Here is a 21921-nt window from a genome sequence, read left to right as displayed (position 1 = left end):
CGCCCCATCTCCAACCTCCCAGTCATCTCCAAAGTCCTTGAATGTTTTCTCGCCTCTCAAATCCGTGTCCACCTTTCCTGTAATTCCATGTTTGAGTCCCTCCAATCCGGTTTCCGAGCCTGCCACAGTACCGAACAGCTCTCATCAAAGTCACAAATGACATCCTTTGTGACTGTGACTGTGACAAAGGCAAACTATCCCTCCTCGTCCTTCTTGACTTATCTGCAGCCTTCTCCAACGCCTCTCCACCGTCGTCCAGCTGGGTGGGACTGCGCTCGCCTGGTTTCATTCTTCTCTATCTAATCGTAGCCATAGAATCACTTGATTTTCTTCCCACCCCCACATCGTTACCTCTGGTGTCCCCCAAGGATCTATCCTTGGCCCCCTCCTATTTCTCATCCACATTTTTCCCCTGGCGACATCATCCGAATACACAGCGTCAATTTCCACACGTACGCTGATGATATCCAGCTCTACCTCACTGTCACTTCTCTCGACCCCTCCACGGTCTCTAAATAGTCAGACTGTTTGTTTGACAGCCAGTTCTGGATGAGCAGAAACACGGCTGCCCATGTCCTAACTCGCACCACGTCCTGCTCACGCATCACCCACCCCTTTGTTCGTTGACCTACATTGGCTCCCAGTTAAGCAACGACTCGATTTCAAAATTCCCATTCTTTTATTCAATTCCCTCCATGGCCTCACCCCTCCCTATCTCTGTAATCTCCCCCCCCCCCCCCGAGATGTCTGCGTCCTCTAATTCTGCCCTCTTGAGCATCCCTGATTATAATCCCCCAACCATTGGTTGCCGTGCCTTCTCTCGCCTAGGCCCTAAGGTCTGGAATTCCCTGCCTCAACTCTCTGCCTCTCTATCTCTCTTTCTTCCTTCAAGATGCTCTTTAAAACCTATCTCTTTGACCAAGCTTTTGGTCACAAGCCCTAACTTCTCCTTATGCGACTCGTTGTCAAATCTTTTTATCTCATTATACTCCAGCGAAGCGCCTTGGGACGTTTCAATACGTTAAAGGCTCTATATAAATACAAGTTGTTGTTGTTGTGATGGCAGTGTGGTTTAAAAGATTAAAAGTGCACACTAGACATCATTTTTAATATATTACTAGCTGATGTCACATGCTCATTGTGAATCAGAAGTTTGACTTAAAAACAGGGGTATTCTGCCAATTAGTATTATCAGGGACACTTTTATCAGTATTGGGAGTGGCCCTGGAATCTGGGAACACTGAAAAGGGAGCCCATAGTCTGGATGTATTGGGATGTGGTCTTGGGGTCCAGTATCTAGAAGCTGTGCATTCGGGGGTTCTGATTTGCATTGGGACTAGTCCCAGGACCTGGGATCTTAAACTATTTGCAAAAAACAAACTGAAGTACTTAAATTTCCACTGAGGAAAACAAATCCGCTCTCAATAAACAATCTTTGTTTTGCCTTCTAAGTGTTAACACAAGAAACTACAGGTGCTGTAAATCACTGGTGCTCCCTAACTGATGGAGTTAAATTTGGTCTGTTAATAATAGAAAAGTAGAAATTGTTAATATTTTAATGCAAAAATTATCTGAAATATGTCTTTGAGAATTAAATCTCCAATTTTTTTCTTTAGGAAGATGTCTCTCAGCTTGAGGGGAGACATTCTTCTATTTTAGCCCAGAGAAACCTACTAATGGATTCTGAAAAATTCTACAAATTGCAATTATTCATAATGCAGAGATCGGGGGGTAATTCCCTTCAACTGTTGTGGGGAAAATATCCAGTTGAATCCTAGGTTTTTGAGACAGTTTGAAGATTTTAATTAAAGCCATAATATTAAAAGACAGGAAACATAATTCATTGGGTAAATTATTCTGTTTTTGCTTAGTTTGAATATTAGAAATTACAGTTACTGAGACAAAAAAAGCAGGCAAGAAAGTTTTCAGAAATAGTTTGAAGTGATTTGATTGGTTTACCACCTCCTTTCTTTTATTGGTGTGTTCTCCTGACAAGTCATTCAGGATTGGTTGTATCTTAAGCCTTTCGTGTCTTTTAATACCTTCATTATAGTTTTTACTTGAAGGCCTCAATCTGCCTCAAAGCTCTGGGATTAGACTTAATATTTTTGACTCGAGCTGTGACTGCTTTCACTGAAGGAAGATCAGTACATTCTGAGCATGTACAATGTGCAGTTTCCCAGGATGCATCAGCAGCATTCAGTCAAAACAACTGGATTTTTTTCTCTTCAGCCTCCAATACTATCTGCTTGATTGTTTTAAAAATGTATTCAAAAAAGCTAGAGAACAAGTTCCAAAGGCTTTAATCAGGTAAAGTTTATGTTGAGAATTTTTTAAACAGGCAGGCTCGCTGTGTGAGAGAAACAAAAACAGACGTCAGATATGACAGACTGCTAATTACACACCTGTTCCTGCATTTATGTTCAAATTATAAACATTTTGATTATTTACTTATCTCTGTGGAAAAGAGAAATTGTGTCTCTTGTGAAAAACAGCATTTGTTTGCCTTTGATATAATTTGATGAAATTATAAATTTGAGTAGGTTTTCAACTGAACTTTTGAATAAAAGCTATTAACTTCATTTTTTTAAATTTGTAAAGTGTCAGGCTGAGAGAGACAGAGAAACAGAGTCCCATTGTCTGCACTTAATCACTATGTAAGAATTGTTTACACAGCTGCTGTAAGTGAGTGAAATGCTAATTATTAGCTGTTGAGTGGAAAATACCACCAACTGTTTAAGGGTTTTTTTTGTGTATTAATCTGATAATATAAAACATTTTGTTGTTTGATTTTTATCCAGAAGTACTCTGGGCCTAATTTTTCAAACAAATAAGGCTTTTTGAGTTAATTCTATGTGTTTGAAATTGAAAAGAAGACTAATCATTTACAGACGATGTTTGATTGCTAGCCCTGTTCCCTGCCACATAGATGCAAAAATTGCTGATTGAATTTTGCTGTCTAAAAATGACATTATATGGTTTTAATAACATTTTATTTTTATGGTTGCTTTATTTACAATTTTAGAGAGCCAGAAATAGAGTGGAATATGTGCATTTATTTATGCATCGGTGATATGTATTTATCTAACAAAAACATAATTTTTCCAAGAACTAATCACAAAATAATTGCAATGATGTATTAGAAATGTAGAAACTGGTGCTGTCATAGAAATCTATTAGCAAGTCAAACACCATATTCTGTATCTCACTTCTGCCAAACTCCAAGTTCCCCTTCCACAGTATTGCACAGAACAACTCTTCCCTCTCCCCCTTCTCCAAATGCTGTCAAACCATACTGCTGCAAAATTGCAGGACCTCATTTCCTGCTGCCAAATCCTTCCAGTGGTACCAAATCTGAGGACGATCCTCAGTGCTGCAAAACCCCACAACTCTCCAGCATCAGAAATGATGAGCACTAGAGGATTGAATTTTCGGGAGGGGGAGATTCTCCCAATTGTGTGCCATAACTTTGGCGGAAGATCTATGGAAGCCATAGAGAAACAGCGTAAATGCAGTTTACACTGTTTGAGAATGGGGGAGAATGAGGCAACATTTAGGGGGAATGGACCCCACCAAATATTACCCCTCACCCACCCCAAAGACTATAGAGGACCTTAATGAGGAGCTGTGTATCCTTAGAGGAACTCTGCTACCTATTGCATGATCACCTGAAGCCCTGGTGATCTTCCCACATTTGCTCACTCTGGCTATGAAGCTGATAGCGGTACTCTATGCCACAAGGTCATTTCAACCAAACACAGGTATCTCTGTAATATCAGGCAGTATAAGTATATATTCGTCAAGTGACTGTTGGACTTTACAGGAGAGCTGGGGGATTATTTGAGTTTGGCTTCATAACAAAGCAATAGCAAGATTGGGCATTCCAGTTTTACATGATTGCTGCTTTTCCCAAGGTCTAGGGCAGAATAGATGGCACCCACATTGTTTTTTTTAAGCTCCTACTGTCAATCCCTTTAACTTGCTCAACAGAAAAGGCTTCCACTCCTTAAATGTACAGAATGTGTATGACAGCATGCAACAAATCCTGCACGTCGATATGAGATATGCATTCATTCATTGAAATTCAGTTCTCCCTGATCTTTTCAATGAGGAAAATTATATCAGTAGATGCCTTCAGAGACGTACCCACTGTTCCATGGATAATGATCCCACTGAGTGATCCCAACAACAGCAGAGGAGTGCTACATACCTTTCATTGAAGTGGTCATTGAGAGGACCAGTGGAGTCTTAAAGGGACACTTTTGCTGCCTTGTCAGGTCAGGAGGGGCTCTGCAGTATTCTCCAACATGCCCAGTTTTGCTGTGGTCCCACTGTGCCCTGCATAACTTTGCCATATTATAACGCCTAGACTTGGACATTGCTGGGAGGTGGACCGAGCAGCTGTGGGGACAAAAGTACAAGGAAGGAGAACATCATGCTGACAATCACTTAAGGACTCCTTCATCATTGCTGTAAAGAGTAAGGGCACAACTGATCACTGACATTGTCTTCTATTTAACACAGTCTACCTATGTCATCACTGTCTTAGCTACTTCTCCATCATCCTTCTGATTTTGGAACATCATAACACATCAGATCTATTTGCCCCTACATGATTTTGCCAATAATCATGACCTGATGAATAAATCAGCACAAAATAAATGCACACTTTCCTGTGGTATGGCTCTAATCTGCATCAATAACAGAGCACAACCTAGGTAGACATTCTCCTTTAATACAACAAACTCCTCTTCAGTGACCTTACCTGGGAAGGCAAGGTAACCCACTCCGGTTTTTACTATTCGAGATCTCTTTTCCTGTGGTATCTGCAAAATTTTGGGGGGGGACAAATTTCTAATAATGGCAGCAATAAAACAGAGTTCAAAAAAATTACAGAACCACAAAACTTTTAACTGCAACTTAATTCTTGAGCCTTCCTCCCATTTCCCTCATTTAGGTTGCCCTGAGACACACGTGATTCTCCAGAAAGAGTACAGTCCTGTAAATACTAATCTATAACTAGTCAGTAGGAATCCTAAAATTTTACAGCACAGAAGGAGGACATTTTGCCTCATCAGACCTGTGCCAGCTCTCTGAATGAGCTATTCACTGAGTCCCATTTCCCTGCCCTTTCTCCATACCCTTTAACATTTTTATTTTCAAAATATTTATCCACATTTGATTGCTATAATACTTTCTGCTTCCATTTTTTTCTGGTCAACATTCCATGTCCTGAAACCCCACCTCTTCCTTCATTCTTTTGGTTACGATCTTAAACTTAAGCCCTCTAATCACTAGATCACTGACCAGTGGAAATTGTTTTTCCAGATTTATCTTATTAAAACATCTCATAATTTTCCACACTGCTATCAGATCTCTTTGTTCGAATGAAAAAAAGCCCCAGTTTCTGTAGTCTCTCCTCATAACGAAAGCCTCTCATCCCTGATTCCATTTATCTGTTCTACACCCTGTCCATGGCCTTGACATCTTTCCTAATGTAGGGTGCCCAAATCTGGCTACCATATTCGAAAGGCAACTTAACTAATGCCTTTTGTGTTCTTTATCCCTATTTATAAAACCTATAATCCCATATCCTTTTTTTACATCTTTAGCGATTTGCCCTCCAACTTTTAAATACTTGTGTATCTGATTCCCTGTCTCTTTGCTTTTTTGCTCCATTTAAAGTTTTACCATTTAGGTATATGCCTTCTCATTCTTTTTCCAAAATGTATTACTTCACACTTTATTTGAGAAGAGCAATACCCAAATACTGACCCATGGGGGAACACTACCATTTACATTCTTTAAAAAAAATATTCGTTCATGGGATGTGGGCATCACTGGCAAGGCCAGCATTTATTGCCCATCATTAATTGCCCTTGAGAAGATGGTGGCGAGCCGCCTTCTTGAACCACTGCAGTCCGTGAGGTGAAGGTGCTCCCATAGTGCTGTTAGGAAGGGAGTTCCAGGCTTTTGATCCAGCTACAATGAAGGAACAGCGATATACTTTCAAGTCAGAATTGTGTGTGACTTGGAGGGGAACGTGGAGGTGGTGGTGTTCAGTTTTCTGTCCTTTAACCAATTTCATATCCATGCTGGTACACTCACTTTAATACAGGGTATCTTAATTTTCTCAACAAGCTTCCTATGAGGGAACTAATGAACCACCTTTTGCAAATCTACATACACAGGGAATCACAACAGCAGTTGAAAGATTACTCCTCCTCTCTAGGAGAAGTGTCTGGCCTTTTGTTGCATTACTGTGATGGTACTTGAGAATGGGTACTAACTCCATGGAGAATCAAAGAGATAGACTGTTATTGTATCTCTCCACTTCTCAATGCATTTGATATTTCTTATTTCCTAGTATTCATGCAATATATTTGTTTAAACTATCTGAATTTATTTCTGTCTGATATTTCTTTGCCAATTTTCACTGTTCCTCTGCTCTCCTGAAGGCATTCACTGGGGTACAGTTCCGTAAGCAGCCATTAATCTCACTGTCTGATAACTTACTCTAATGATCATTGTGAATATGTAAGTCTTGGCAGTGAGGGAACTTGGCAAGCTATCTGACTCTGAAGGGCATTCCAGCTAAGCCTAATCCTGTCCTTACTCGATGATTTTGTTAATTCATTCATGTGATGTGGGTGTCGCTGGCAAGGCCAGCATTTATTGCCCATCCCTAATTGCTCTTGAGAAGGTGGTGGTGAGCCACCTTCTTGATTCACTGGAGTCCGTGAGGTGAAGGTGCTCCCACAGTGCTGTTAGCGAGGGAGTGCCAGGATTTTGATCCAGAGATGATGAAGGAGCAGCGATATATTTCCAAGTCAGGATGGTGTGTTACTTGGAGGGGAAATTGGGGGTATTGGTGATCCCATGCGCCTGCTGTCCTTGTCCTTCTAGGTGGTAGAGGTCACAGGTTTGGGAGATGCTGTGGCTTCACTTCAGGTGTTGCTGAGTGGGAACCATGTCTGATTTTTTTCCTTTTATGAGTCAACTGTCACTTCCCTACCACTATGCGAACTGGTAAGTTACAAAAAAATTTAAACTTTCAGAAGCTAATGTAATTGTGTGAAAAGTGATCGACACAGATTGGGGAATAAATCTGTGACCTTCCTGGAAAATGTGGCTACATACAGTGAATTTACCTCTGAGTCAGCCTTGGATTATATTTTGATACAGAATTTTTTCAGAGGGTTAAATTATCCACCCACGCCCCCCCCCCATTCCCCGTTCCCGGCCAGCCCATTACTGAGTGTAACTCACCAATGAAATAATGCAAGATTTATTATCGTAATTATTTCTGTTGCTGCAATCAAAAGAACAAATCATGATCTATACATAAAAACACCGACAAAACTGGCACTCCGAAATGCCATCAGTTATCCTGCCTTCACCACAGTTGACTCTAGATAAATGCATGGCTGATCCAAGGAGAGCATTCCAATGTATAAAATCACTTCCTGTTAACTCCCATTCTATAGAATTCCTGATCCAGGCATTACACTTAAAGTATAGTCTTGCTCTGAGCAGAAACGGCTGCTCCAATTATGTGTGTTTTGATTGCTCAGCCTAATTGAACACTGTCAGCACAGCATGTCGATCACTTCACACACTTGCCTTGCCTTGCCTTCTGAAAGATTTTTTTTTAAATGGAAGCCATTTTTTGGGGGTTAAACTTGTGAATCAGTTTCAGCATTACTGATTAACTAATATTACAAGTTGTTCATTTTTCATTTGCAGCATTACAAAATACTGATCCAAGCATAAAATTGCTTGGCAAACTTAGGTATGCATTTATCAGGATTCAGATGTAGCTGAAAAGTGTTCCAATCTAAATTGGACAGAATTTGGAAGTTTTTTGGGAGACTGTGGGTGGAGTCATTGCCTAGTTGTTATTGGCACGGATCAAGCTCTGGAGGAGTGAGTCATAGTGGGGATATTACTGGCCTTGAGTGTGCTAAGCCACACTGTTTAATTAAAGTTCCCCTAAACATGTACCTTCCCACAATATATGTCTGATATCTTCTGTCTTGTGTACATTTTGTTGTTTTCCTGAACATTCTTTAACAGCTGCAAAGACTAGAAATGAGCATAAATATTTGTTCAAATTAAATTCCAGCGGCATATCACTGAAAGTTTATTTATTACATGTATATAAAACTGTTTAATAGTTTGAGTAATTATTTGTTAATCATTATCGTCACAAGACAATAATGCAGTCGAGGAGATCCAGTGATATTTTAATCTGTGGGAACAAAATCCAAAACTGGATTACTGTATTTAATTAAATTAAGAGAGGTACTAAATAGAGAGAATAAGTGTTTCTTTACAGCTTGTGTGTGTTTATTCATTGCCAATGAAAGAGTCTTTAACAGTATTTAGTTGCATTTTGAGTGATCCTAGCGCAGTTGACAGATCACATAATGACAGACCTCAAGAACTATTATCAGGTTTACATATATAAGTTAGAACACAAATTGATTTAGCATTTCAATCCTGTTACAAGAGCTGACCTGTAACCTTGAATTCTTCATTCAAGTTATTGGTACATAGGCTGCTTGTAAATTAAGTTTAGAGGTTCTGTCAAAATTGGCAGGAAAGAGTGACTTACACAGTGGGTTTGAAGGTTTGAGCCTTATCATGTCAGCTAAGTTCCTAATGGATACAACAAATGCAAAGCACAAAACTGCCAATAATTCACCACATCTGGACATGAAGTTGACTCTCTTACTAAGAGAAGCCATAAGGATGGCTGATGTGGATAAAAAAAAATGTCACAGTAATGTAGTAAGAGGTTTTGTTTTGAGATGGGGGTAATGCACATTGTTGGGATATATCAGGCAAACTATAGGTAGCTTTGCCCTGAATGTAACCAGTGTTGCATCTGATCTGGGAGTACTTGATGCTCATTCTGAATAAACAGCGTGATTTACTCCATTTCCTTTTCTATGATGAGCACAAATTCAGGTTGCTCCCATCAAAAGTGACTAAAAAGACTCTTCTTTTTCTAGCTCAACACACTCAGCTACAGGCTGGTAGGATGCAAGCTTGCACCAGTGATTCTCACACATCATCAACATCCAATCTGAGCTGAGCAATCAAGGCAGATACAGAGTAGAGACCAAAGCATTTTCACATCGGGAGAGAGAGAAAATTGGAAGTTTGAGTGAATTCGTAATATACACTCCAGATAAGACTTGGAACCAAGAGCCTAGATATTACACTCCAGAAAGTGTGGCAGAGTGGGATTTCAGTGCACCCATCTGACCTCGTGCCAAATCTTGGGGATGGAGTCATTTCAGTATTAGGAGTGGGTGCCATTAATGGTGCTACAAGGGTATTAGCCCTGCAAAGAGAGCAGAATTGCAGAACCAGATCTTGCTGTTCCATCTGGGATGGACCCACAGGCCCGATTCACTGAACATTTAAAATCATCAAATTGGCTTACATACATCGCTCTCACTGTTGGACCAATATTGAAACAGCAATTATTCAAGAATTATAAAAAACCAAAATACTGTGGATGCTGAAAATCTAAATAAAAACAGAAAATGCTAATGCTGGAAATACTCAGCAGGTCAGGCAGCATCTGAGGAGAGAGAGAAACAGAGTTAACATTTCAGGTCAATGACCTTTCATCAGAACTGGAAATAGTTGCAGGTGTAACAGGTTTTAAGCAAGTACAAAGGCAGGGAAAATAAAAATTAAAAAGATAAAGCAATTCTTCAATTATTGATTGGGCTAGAAAATGGTTTGTGCTGGTGCGACCTGGGCTGGAACAGGTAGGCCCAATGCACTGGTGTTATTGGGCGTTGAGTCTCATTTAAATGAGACCGGCGAGCTGCTGATGAATCCTGGGCGTCACCAACACAACTTACACCAAAAACAACTTAAGTATTGTATTTTCCTCAATCTTTTACGCTGGTTTAAGGTTCAATTCACTAGATCAGGCCCCGCCACAAAACTGGCCACCCATCCAGGTCGAAATTGCAAGATTCCGCCGATTACACTGATTCAGAAGGCTCTTCAAATTGCGCTTATTTTCTTAGTCGCACAGGCACTAGTAGGTATGTTTTACAAGCTTTTCATACGTAATTTTCATTCATTTTAAATCGGGTTATTCACAGGTGGAGGACTGGACATCCTTATTTTGCTTATTTTTGGTGTATTAATAGAACTGCACCATTTACCGACAACAATAACTTGTATTTATATAGCGCCTTTAACGTAGTGAAACATCCCAAGGCGCTTCACAGGAGCATTATGAGATTTTTTTATTTAATTGACACCGAGCTGCATAAGGAGAAATTGGAGCAGGAGGCTTGATGAAAGAGGTAGGTTTTAAGGAGCGTATTGAAGGAGGAATGAGAGGTAAAGAGGCGGAGAGGTTTAGTCAGTGAATTCCAGAGTTTAGGGCCTGGGCAACAGAAGGCACGGCACTAATGTGGAGCGATTATAATCAGGGATGCTCAAGAGGGTAGAATTAGAGGAGTGCAGACATCTCGGGAGGTTGTGAGGCTGAAAGAGTTTACAGAGATAGGGAGGGGCGAGGCCATGGAGGGATTTGAAAACAAGGATGAGAATTTTGCAAGAAGAGCTGTCAATCTTTGGCTGTTCAATCTTCATTCTGTTCGACCCCTTAACTGGAAAACTAAAACTTAGTGTTAGGACTTTAATTTGAAAGAGAATAGCGATTCCAGTTGTCCAGATTAAATATGCTTGACTCAGTTCACATCGAATGAAGTCGGTGACCCAACGCTGTTCACTCATCCCTATTTATGATGTTCAAGCAAAGCAATCCTCAACTAAAAAGAAAAACACAATTTGAATAGGAAAGACCTATTGAGGAAGAAAGCATAGGGGTAGTAATGGAGCAAGAGACTTTGTAATCAGCACCAAGAGTGAATTTTTTCTCTCATTGTAGCTTCTCGTAGTTAAGGCTGTAAATTCTTCTCTGAAGTTACCATTAGTCGTAAATTAGACTATACAAATATTTTGACTCTTTGCCAATGAGGTGTTATAAATGGCGATATGTTGGGTGATTTCTGCAGTAAATTTGGTTCCATTAACTTGACACTGAAGGTCCGTGAGAGCCAGCTGCAAATAGCTGTCACCTCCTTCTCCTCTCCCTCTGTCCCCAACCAGCACCCTGTAATTCAGGACAGAACACAGCAGGTATTTGGATTAACCTTCTAGTGAATGTTTGTGATCATACTTGTGCACCACAGTAGCACAAGAACACAGAAGAAAGCACTACAGAGATCAGAGATTTCAAAAATGAGAGAGAAGAAAATATACAGATTATACAGCAGACTTGTCATGGCTGTAGTTATCTTTTTTTACATAAAATATATCTTGACACAAAACCAGTTTTATTATAATAACTTTTATTTATATAGCGCCTTTAATGTAGTAAAACATCCCAAGGCTTTCACAGCAGTGTTACAGACAAACAGATAAACTTGACACCGAGCAACAGAAGAAATGAAAGCAGATGACCAAAAGCTTGTTTAAAGAGGTAAGTTTTAAGGAGCGTTTTAAAGGAGGAAAGAGAGGTGTAGTGGTTTAGGGAGGGAATTCCAGAACTTAGGACCCAGGCAGCTGAAGCCACCGATGGTTGAGCAGTTATAATGAGGGATGTTCAAGAGGCCAGAATGTGAGGAGCGCAGTTATATTGTGGGGTTGTGAGGCTGAAAATGATTACAGAGATAGGGAGGGGCAAGTCCATGTAGTGATTTGTAAATGAGGAGGAGAATTTTGAAATCGAGGCATTGTTTAACTGGGAGCCAATGTAGGTCAGAAAGCACAGGGGTGATGAGTGATCTTGATTTGGTGCGGGTTAGTACACGGGCTGCTGAATTTTGAATGACTTCAAGTTTACGTAGTGTGGAATTTGAAAGGCCGGCCAGGAGTGAGTTGGAGTAGTCAAGTCTAGAGGTAACAAAGGCATGAATGATGTCAATGCATTCATCCATGATAAGGTCATGGATGGCAAGGGCCTTGTTTGAAAGTGAATGGACATTTTGGAAGGAGATTTTGAGAACACCCATGATGGCTGATCTACTACCAGAATACACAGGGTCATTGGTTGGAGGAATGAGTTGCACGGGGGGAGATTTGTAAGGTTAGCCTTCCCAGGGCAAACTAGGCGGTAATGTCAGAGAGATTAGGATGGGACAGTTAAGGTTGCTGCTTATGAGGAGACAGCGATGAGTGCCACAGTGGGCCCTTCGGAGAATGCCAAGAGAGGCACAGAGGGAAGCTGTAGGCTTGTCTAAAAGGGAGTCAAGCCTGGAACGGCAGCAGGAGAGTAGGAAGGTTGAAGAGTAATGAATTCTATGCGTTAGGATTTTGAAGGACAGAGTATATGAGAGAAGATAGATGAGAGGTGGCATGTTGACCTTAGATATTGACCAGGGAGGGAAAGAGAGAAACAGAAATAGGAGAAGGAAGTGTAAAAAGAAGTCATTGGCTCGGGTCTAAAGCAGCAGCCAAAATGCGCGCGAATACATACAAGCAAGAAAAAAAGAGAAATTTAATTTACATGGTAAATACAATAAAGATTCTACAATAGTAGAATCAGTAAATCAAGATTAATTATATTAAATAAAATTAAATATATACAATAATCATAAATTAAGTTAAAATGAGAAAATCAGGAATTGAAGCAAAATAAGTCGGTTATTAGCTGTCTTTAAAATTCATTGCCTGTCCATTGTTCAATTAATATGGAAGGACCAATCACCACCCTCCATCATTGTTTCAAAATTGATTTCCCAATTTACTAGGGGATGCATGTTTTACTGAAAATATCCTAGAATCTATCTTCTCTAACTTCAGAGCAGATAATAGGAGTGAAGAGGAGATATTGGCGGTGATTCTAAGATCTGGTACTCCTAGTGGAGAGTAGCACTCACAGGGAGCACATCTTGAGAAATTAGAGGCACAAAGTCCAGAATTTTCCATCCATTTTTGGTTAGACTGCAATCCTGCAACTCTGAGAGAACAGGCTCCATTGGGAGCATTGGATCGTGCAATCATCATTAATATACTCTACAGCAAGTCAAGTATAATTGAAATACATAGTCATTCTTAGCAGAAGATTATTGTAGTGCATTCATAGCTGTTTTGCTTTATCATCCTCATAACTCAACCCGTTGGTCACACTGTCCATATGATTCCACAAAGAACTGTGATCATTTTCCACCCAACGGCTGCTCTGTTACTTTTGTAGTGTTGCTGCCCAATCTTTTTACTTATAATTTTACTTTATATTCTCCATGCAAAATTGAACAGCAAATGTTAGGAATCCTGTATTACTGCAAGATATGAATCATTGATCTGAAGTTAACTTTTCATTTATTTAAAAAAAAGTATATTTAGTGTAAATTACCCAATAACTGATCAAGCTACCCACATTTTTCTAGAGGTATGATCACACTAAATGTGGGATTTACATAAGGAGGGGAAATTGGTTACTTTGAAAATAAAACATTAACTGCTGATAATGAACACTGAATTATGACATTAAAAGATAAATTCTCAAATGTTCTCTGCTGTTTTTAGTGCACTGGCGAACACATCAGCTAAATTTATGTCTACCGTATATTTGCAAAATTGTTAACCCATGTTATTTTAAAACAGCATACAATGACATTTCAACCCTTAAGTGTTTTCAACTAAGTTTGTTTATTTAACAAAGATGGTCTATCTAATGTTATTTGTTTCTCATTTTAACGTATGTGATTTAGCCAAAGGTTTGAACACTGGCCCATATTGAATGACCTTTATTAGATTTTAGAATGTTTACATGCAAGTTACTCCAGCACATAGTCACAGGTCTTTGAAAGCCAGATCCAGAGCTGCATTGGCATAGGGCCAAGAGCAGTTCACCCATCTGCTCTTTTGGTGAATGGTGATAAGACTTGAATGCGTGTGAGGTGGGTAGGGAGGAGTGAAGAAATGAAGATAATATCTACACACAATAATGAAATTAAAATTTTAGAAAAAAATTCCAGATGCAATGATTTAGAAGCACTTGATGTGGTAGCACAGGAACCACAGAAGGGATTTGTGTCTTTGAACCACTTTCGTATTCCCCATGCTGCAGAATTGCCATTTCTGTTATGCCATTGTGTTTTTTTTTATTCGTTCATGGGATGTGGGCATTGCTGGCATGGTCAGCATTTATTGTCCTTCCCTAATTGCCCTTGAGAAGGTGATGGTGAGCCGCCTTCTTGATCCGCTGCAATCCTTGTGGTAAAGTTAGTCCCACAGTGCTGTTAGGGAGGGAGTTCCAGGATTTTGATCCAGCGACGATGAAGGAACAGCGATATACTTCCAAGTCGGGATGGTGTGTAACTTGAAGGGGAACTTTCAGGTGATGACGTTCCCATGCGCCTGCTACCCTTTTCTTTTAGGTGGTAGAGGTCGTGGATTTTGGAGGTGCTACTGTGTCTGGCACTTCCTGGAGGGTAATGGGAAATTGAAGGGATATTCACTCCTGCTGCTGATTACAAATTCTCTTTCTCTTGCACACCTCCTAATAGTTGGCAGTATTGGTGGAAGGTTTGTCAGCTGCCTGCCCTAACCAAAACAAAGTTTGGGATGGGGAAGCAAAATATTAAATTAGGTAAACATTTTCCATATATATCCATACAAAGGGCTATTAAAATGCCAATTGTAAATTCAACCGTAACATTGCGTAATGCAGAAGATGGTAGTTCAGTTCACCATAGAGAGATAAAAATGCAGGTAATGATGACCTTTTGCTTGGCCCTGTATCTGTTCCTTGTGGCTCTGGACAATGGTATTTGTTGATTTGGAAATATGTCCACTTACCTGACTGGATGGTCGTATTTGTTTAATTTTTCCCCTTTCTGTACTACAACGGTGAGACAGTCATCTTTCAATATAATGTACTCTTTGACAGCTCAGGATTGGGGGAGGGTGAAAAAATTACTGTTACTAGTTGAAGCTGAGCCAAATGTGTATCAACTGGAGAGGCTCAGGGACACCTGTGAACAATAAGAACAGTATGCTTCATTGCGTTTCAAAAATCTGTTTTAAGTATTTTGTTTGGTCGTCTTGGGGTTTTTATCTGTGCTGTAATTAAGCACAATATTGTATACAGTTTGAGTTGGTCTCAGAACAGTATTTCCAGGCCTCAGATATGTCACGTATGTCCATTTTCTACAAATGCCTTTTCAGTCTGCAGGTGAAATGTTTGCATCCCTGAGTAATGGAAACTGGAAGTCATATGTTAGTCTCTGGAGACGTGGGGTCAAAGTTGGAGGAAAAATAATTTATTTTTTTACTGTCAAAAGGAGGAATGAGTAGAGTGCGTTGCCTCGCAGAACACATTTATATACGTAAGACTGGAAATGACTGTGTGTATTGTTATCAAATAAAAGCTTAATGCACTCACGTAAAGTTCCTCTCAATGGAGGCATTAACCCGTATATTTTAAATAGGCTAACGCCCCTGTTAAAATAGCGGAGAAATTTGATATGGCCATGTTAAGTTCATATGATAACATCACTCACAGTCATTTCAAACTGAGGTTGTTTCAGATTATGTTTCTTTCAGTGAGGACCCAATCAGAGTTTGAGTTGTATCTGAAAGCACCAGGAGGCCAGTGCCCAGGAACTCAACAGATACATAATTGCTGAGGTCACTGAAACTGAGCAGAAACACCCAACATGGCAAAGTGTACAAATGTTTCATTTTGTCAGAACATGTGGTCAGTTTTTTTTGCATTGCACATATTCAAGTTTACAAAAGATATCTATAGTAATGAGCAGATTTATTGTGAGTCTATATCCGGAATTTTGGAATTGTAAATAAAGCACCCAATCTGTATATTCAAGATGGTGGATTTGAAATCAGCCGTTGGAATGTTTTCATTGGTGCTCTTTGTGAGGAGATTTTAACTGTGAGGCCTTCATACACAAAAACATCACCATGAAGACTGTGCTTCTTAAACTCTTCAGCAATAGAAAATTGAAAGAAATGTAGCAGGATTAGTTCTCCCCCTCTGCACTTCCCATGCCTTAGCAAATGTGCTGCTGAGATAAAAAACAGCTGACACCATTTATGCTATTGTCACAATTATTAGTGTTCTTCACATCTCTGAAAGAGGCCACAGCATCAAGAGGAATAAGTGAAATATCAATGGGTGAAAGATTGGGTACAAGCATTCATTGAGTTATGCAAATAATCTTGCCCATAAGTCCCCTGAATTTTTGTTTAAAGTAAATGCCAAGCATAGAAATCTAGTCGTATCTCCTTTGTCAGGGAAGAATATAGGTGAAGTGATAACTGAAAAGTGTTCAGAATGTAAAATAAACATGATGTTCCTTCTCTCTCTGACTTTGGTGGGCTGAGGTACTTACAAAGTTGTATTTTGTCTGTTTTTGTTTTAAAGCTGAATGTTGAGCTGGAACAGTGTGAAAAAGAAAGTTCAGAACTTCAGGACTACGCCAACACCATCTTGCAGCAGATCGCAGACCACTGCCCTGACATCCTTGAACTGGTAGTCAATGCCTTAGAAGAATCCTCGTGAGACTCTCTGTCTGGACATCAGTGCTGAGCTAAGAAATGAGCAATGTTGCTGCAGTTTTTTAGAATTTGTATTTTTTGTCTTTCTTTAAAATGTACACTACAGTTGCGTGACATTAGCCGCACTCATTGCAGTGAATTGTTCTATGCAAATTTTGGTAAGAAAAGGTAATGCACCAAGTTTCAACTGTTTCTGTTGAATCCTATAGATCCTAAAATGACTAGAAGCCCCCAAATTGTAAATCCAAAAGAGATAGTGAGTATATGGAATTTCTTAACTCTCTTGGAATCTCTTGAGCTTCATATGATTGATACTGAAAATTTCCCTATCTAGCACACACAAACCGGAATGTCTCCAATAGCACTCAAATTGGTTAAATAGTGCTTATTAAACCTCTCTTGAAAACGGTCAAGTTCCATTTCAGATCTCGTTGCACGGCAGATGATGGAATGTCGCCCAACTCTCCACCATTGTTTGAGTCTTTGGGCAGCCATTTTCTTTAAAAGATACAATGGAGCAAAAAAAGAAAACTATGGTTAAACAACAATAATAGACTGATTTTGTCGTATACCAGTGAATTGAGGATTGCAGCTTAGTTGAAGGATGAACTTGTGGTTTCACCTTTCAAATCAATCTGCATGTCCTCAGTTTCCTGGCAGGGATTGGAACTGGCCTTTTCATCCTTTAAATTGTTGTGCCTGTCCTAAATTCCCCAGTAGAAGCAGTTGTCCAATATTATTTTTTACCAGATTCCTCAAAGGATCTAGATGTTTAAAATTGTATTTTTAAACATTTTCTGGGTTCGACAGGGTTGATAACTATGCACAAAAACAGTTTTACAGGTGAAGATTATACCACAGGCCTGTTAGAACTCCGGATGGTGTTGATAATGCTAATAGACATGGTATATAACTTTAGAAATCCATGGCTGTAAGTTTTCAAACCAACACTACAAGTTTGCTTTCTTAATAGAGTGGAACCTCCATTGTTTGCCATAAGAGTGGACAATGGAAATTGGTAGATAATCAAGAACCACCAAATTTTGACTTTACATACATAGTGCAGCAATACATTAGGCTTGGGAATAAAGACAAGTACAATGAAAATAACATGAATTGAATTTCATGTTTCTTGGGCTGTTGTTGCATTCATTGGGAGATTAGCTTTAATGGGCTGTAGTACAAAGTGATTTCTCGTGCAAGCAATTGACCTGTGAAAATTCTAACAGGTAATTGCGAAGAGAGTTAATTGGAGTGTGGATAATGGAGGTTGCACTGTACCAGATAAAAACACTTGTAACATAAATTCTGCATAGATCCACACAACAAAAAATATTTAAAGCACAGCACTGCCACATTTGTACTTGTCAGTCCATATATATAACATTGCATTTGTGGACTGCATCTGCCTCCCTGTCATTACACTCTTAAAACATTTGTCTCCAATGCAACACTACAGTTGTGAATTACCAGTAGAATTGATGCTACTTTATTGCGTGGTTTTAGTTGTGCAACAGTGTTTCTGCATAGTAATTTGCCTGAAAGGCAGTGCATTAAAACAGTCAGAGCTTTGAATATTCCTAGAATTTCCTATCAGCCGGTCAGCGCCCGATCGCCGCCCAAAAGACTGCTAAGATTGGGAAGATTATCACCAGCGAATACTTCCCCCACCCCCCCAAAAAAATAAAAAAATCTGCCGAGCAAAAATGGGCTTTGCACCCCCATTCTGGGTGAAAAAGTGCAATTTAGGGTCGATTGGGCGATAAATTTTAAAAATCAATAAAAATTTACCCCGAGGCAGTGGGCCTAACACCAGAAAAACAATAAAAATAATTTTTGAAAAAACATCACCTAAAAAATCAACAAAACATTCCCAAGACACTTTTAAATTAAATAATCACAAGTTTTTTTAAATAATTAGTAAAAAACCAATTACTAACATTTCTCTTGCAGAGGTACTCACCTACCGCGCAGCTCTGCTGATCCTCGTGGGTGTTTTTTTTTAATACTCACCAACGGGTCACCGCTCAGTCAAATATCGCGCCAGGGCAATCTGAGGACGGTGCACGCCGGTGGTCCGCTCGCCAGCGGTACCTTGAAACCGCCGGCGTAACTCAGGTAAGGAATTTTTCGCTCACATGATTACCGCCCACAATGGCCAATACCACCCAGAAATCGGGCGGTAAGCCATTGGGAATTTCAGCCCTTAGTCTTTTGAAGTTGGACAAATAGTGCAATGGTGACCAAAAGAATGATAGATTTGTCACTGCTTTTTGATATAATTCCTTTGAGAGGGATGAGTAGCAGTGGGAAACTGCCATGGAAAAATATCTGAGAGAATTTGGCAATTGAAGGCATTTCAGAAATCATTGAAACACATGCTCATGATATTGAAAACAAAAGGTTGGTTTTTAAACGCCTTGGTGATCTGTAATACGACTGATCAATTTTGTGCACACATTGATCGAAATATTGTTGCTGCTTTGCACAGTGGTCTGAGTCTTTCAGAACTACATCAAGTTTTGACATTTTCATTTTGCAATGTTTGTGGAAATTTTTATAGGCTGCTTTAATTCAATGCCTCACATTTTTCTCAGCTTCTGACTGGGTTTAAAACATATTCTAGCAGTGCACTGTACACTGGCATTCCTCTTCAGATAATGTTCATTACCGATGAATAGCCTTGAAGTCTGGTTTCTCTGTAGATGTGCTGCAGCTTACTGATATCAAAATGTAGCAATTCGGAATCAGTAACCACTAATGTTAACCTCCCCAGAGAATCTGTATAAAAGAACGATTAATGCTACATTTTGGACTAGTAAACTGAAAGGGCTCCTAACAATGATTTCAAAGTTACTCGTCAGAAGTGAATAAGAATGGTTTTATGCAGTGGAAGACTTTGCACAAAGGGAATTAAGTTCAAAGCTGAGGAAAACTGAAAGTGGAGAGTTAAAAAGCCCAAACCACTTCATTGGGGTCAAGTTTCGGGCCGCGCCTAGAACGGTGCAGCCCCGCGAGACACGCCTGAATTCCGCGCTCAAAACCACGTCAAAAACTTACCTCGGTATTCCCCACTCCCGCAGGTCGATCCAGGCCATCGGCGCAGCGCAGCACAAGCTGTGGGGGGCGAAGCCAGGTCCCTGCGCTGAAAACAGTGCCGGGGCCTCTGCACATGCGCGCTACAGTGTGCACGCATGTGCAGTAACACCAGGCGCCCGAAACTGTGTGGGAGGGGCACGAAGCATGCTCCCCTAGCCCTGGCCGAATGGGCTCACTGGGGCGGCAAAGATCGGACTGCACCTCCCTCCTCCAGCTCCTGCTCTGGCTGTGGCTCCGGCTCCAGCTCCCCACTGTTCAGCTCATGCTCCCTCTGGCTCTCTCACACACCTGACCCCCCCCCCAGCTCCCGCTCCACTGCCTGCCGCTCGCGCCCCCCCCCACCCAGCTCCCGCTCCGCTGCCTGCCACGCCCCCACCCAGCTCCCCCTCCCGTTCCGCCCCTGCTCCCCCCCCCCCCTTCAGCTCCGGCTCCCTCCACCCTCCCGCCTTCAACTCCAGTCCGCTCCCTCTTCATGTCTTCGGCAGGGCCCACCCGCCCGGCATCTTGCTGGGTGCGGGCCCCGCACGAAGTCTTGGGCCCGGCTTCTTCTCGTTGGCCGGGCCCATTCAGCCTTCCCCCCTCTCCTCCCTCTCCCTCCGTCCGTCTCCTCTCCCCTCCCCCCCCCCCCCACCTCTCCTCTCCCCCCCCCCACCTCTCTCTCCTCCCCCCCCTCCCTCTCTCTCTCCTGCCCCCCCCTCTCTCTCTCCTCCCCTCCTCCCTCTCTCTCTCCTCCCCTCCTCCCTCTCTCTCACCTCCCCTCCTCCCTCTCTCCTCCCACCCCTCCCTCTCCCCCCCTCTCCTCCCCCCTCCCTCTCCTCCCCCTCCCTCTCCTCCCCCCTCCCTCTCCCTCTCCTCTCCCCCCCTCTCTCCCCCCTCTCTTCCCCCTCTCTTCCCCCTCTCTCCCCCCTCTCTCCTCCCCCTCTCTCTCCTCCCCCTCTCTCTCCTCCCCCTCTCTCTCCTCCCCCTCTCTCTCCTCCCCCTCTCCCTCTCCTCCTCTCCGCCCTCTCCTCCCCTCTCTCTCTCCTCTCCCCCCTCCCTCCTTCACCCCTCCCTCCCTCTCCTCTCCCCCTCCCTCTCCTCTCCCCCTCCCTCTCCTCTCCCCCTCCCTCTCCTCCTCTCTCTCCTCTCCTCCTCCCTCTCCTCTCCCCCTCCCTCTCCTTCCCCCCTCCCTCTCCTTCCCCCCTCCCTCTCCTTCCCCCCTCCCTCTCCTTCCCCCCTCCCTCTCCTCTCCTCTCCTCTCTCCTCTCCTCTCCTTTCCTCTCGCTCCCTCTGCCCCCCCTCCCTCCCTCTCCCCTCTCCCTCCTTCCCCGTCCCTCCCTCCTTCCTCCTCCCTCCCTCCCTCCTTCCTCCTCCTTCCCTCCTTCCTCCTCCCTCCCTCCTTCCTCTCCTCCCCCTCTCCTCTCTCCCCTCCCCCCGCTGTCAGAAACACAGAGACTGACAGACAGAGATAGAGACACTGACACAGACATAGAGAGAGAGAGCAAGACACACTGACAGAGAGAGAGAGACTTTGGGGGGCTGTCCCAGCACACTGTTGGAGGGCTCCCGGTGCTGCAGTCGATGAGTAGAAACTTAATTTTTTATTTATTGATTAAAAAAAATTTTTTTTTTTGATTGATTTATTGGTTGATTTATTGATTTATTTATCATTTATTATTGATATTGGCTCTTTATTTGTAAAAGTGATGTGTTTCATGTTTGTAAACTTCCCTTTCTCCCCCCAATCTCTCTTCCTTACGCCTGATTTTCTAAGTGTAGGTAAGGTTTTTCTGAGCGTACAAAAATCTACACTTACTCCATTCTAAGTTAGTTTGGAATAAGTTTTCGCTGCCTAAACTTTCAAACAGGCGTTAGTGACTGGACATACCCCCTTTTGGAAAAAAAAATCTGTTCCAAAATGAAACTGTTCTAACTAACTAGAACTGGAGCAAACTAAATGCCGAGAATTGCAATTTCTAAGATATTCCATTCTAAACCAGTTGCTCAAAAAAAATAGGAGCCACTCAGGCCGAAACTTGACCCCATAATTTCTGTGTCAAGAACGTTTTTCAATAACAATCTTAAAGTTTTGTTTGGTACCTCTAAAAGAAGTCTCTATGTAAACAGTTGCTTTCCCTCATGTTAACTGATAGATATAAATTGTAACTTAATACTCTATAAAATGCAAATATGCCTCACAAAATGTCTTAAATTTCCCTCTGCAAGGCTTGTAATAATGGTTGACTTTTTTTAAACCCTTGTAACTCACAGAAGAAT

General features: G+C 41.5%; 1 protein-coding gene across 2 annotated transcripts in view; it reads left to right on the top strand.

The window, feature by feature from the left end:
- The window catches only part of LOC139280807 (ELKS/Rab6-interacting/CAST family member 1-like), a 1247673-nt gene extending 1231097 nt beyond the window's left edge, over positions 1 to 16576 (top strand). For both annotated transcript variants that reach the window (XM_070900522.1, XM_070900521.1), the window contains one exon: positions 16433 to 16576. In XM_070900522.1, coding sequence (XP_070756623.1) covers positions 16433 to 16570 — 138 coding nt within the window. In that variant the 3' untranslated portion in view covers positions 16571 to 16576. The remainder of the gene's footprint in view (positions 1 to 16432) is intronic.
- The last annotated feature ends 5345 nt before the right edge of the window (positions 16577 to 21921 follow it).

The sequence above is a fragment of the Pristiophorus japonicus genome, chromosome 15 (genome assembly GCF_044704955.1).
Source record: "Pristiophorus japonicus isolate sPriJap1 chromosome 15, sPriJap1.hap1, whole genome shotgun sequence".
NCBI lineage: Eukaryota > Metazoa > Chordata > Chondrichthyes > Pristiophoridae > Pristiophorus > Pristiophorus japonicus.
Note: the sequence above shows the minus strand (reverse complement) of the source record. Positions and strands in the feature narration are given on the sequence as shown.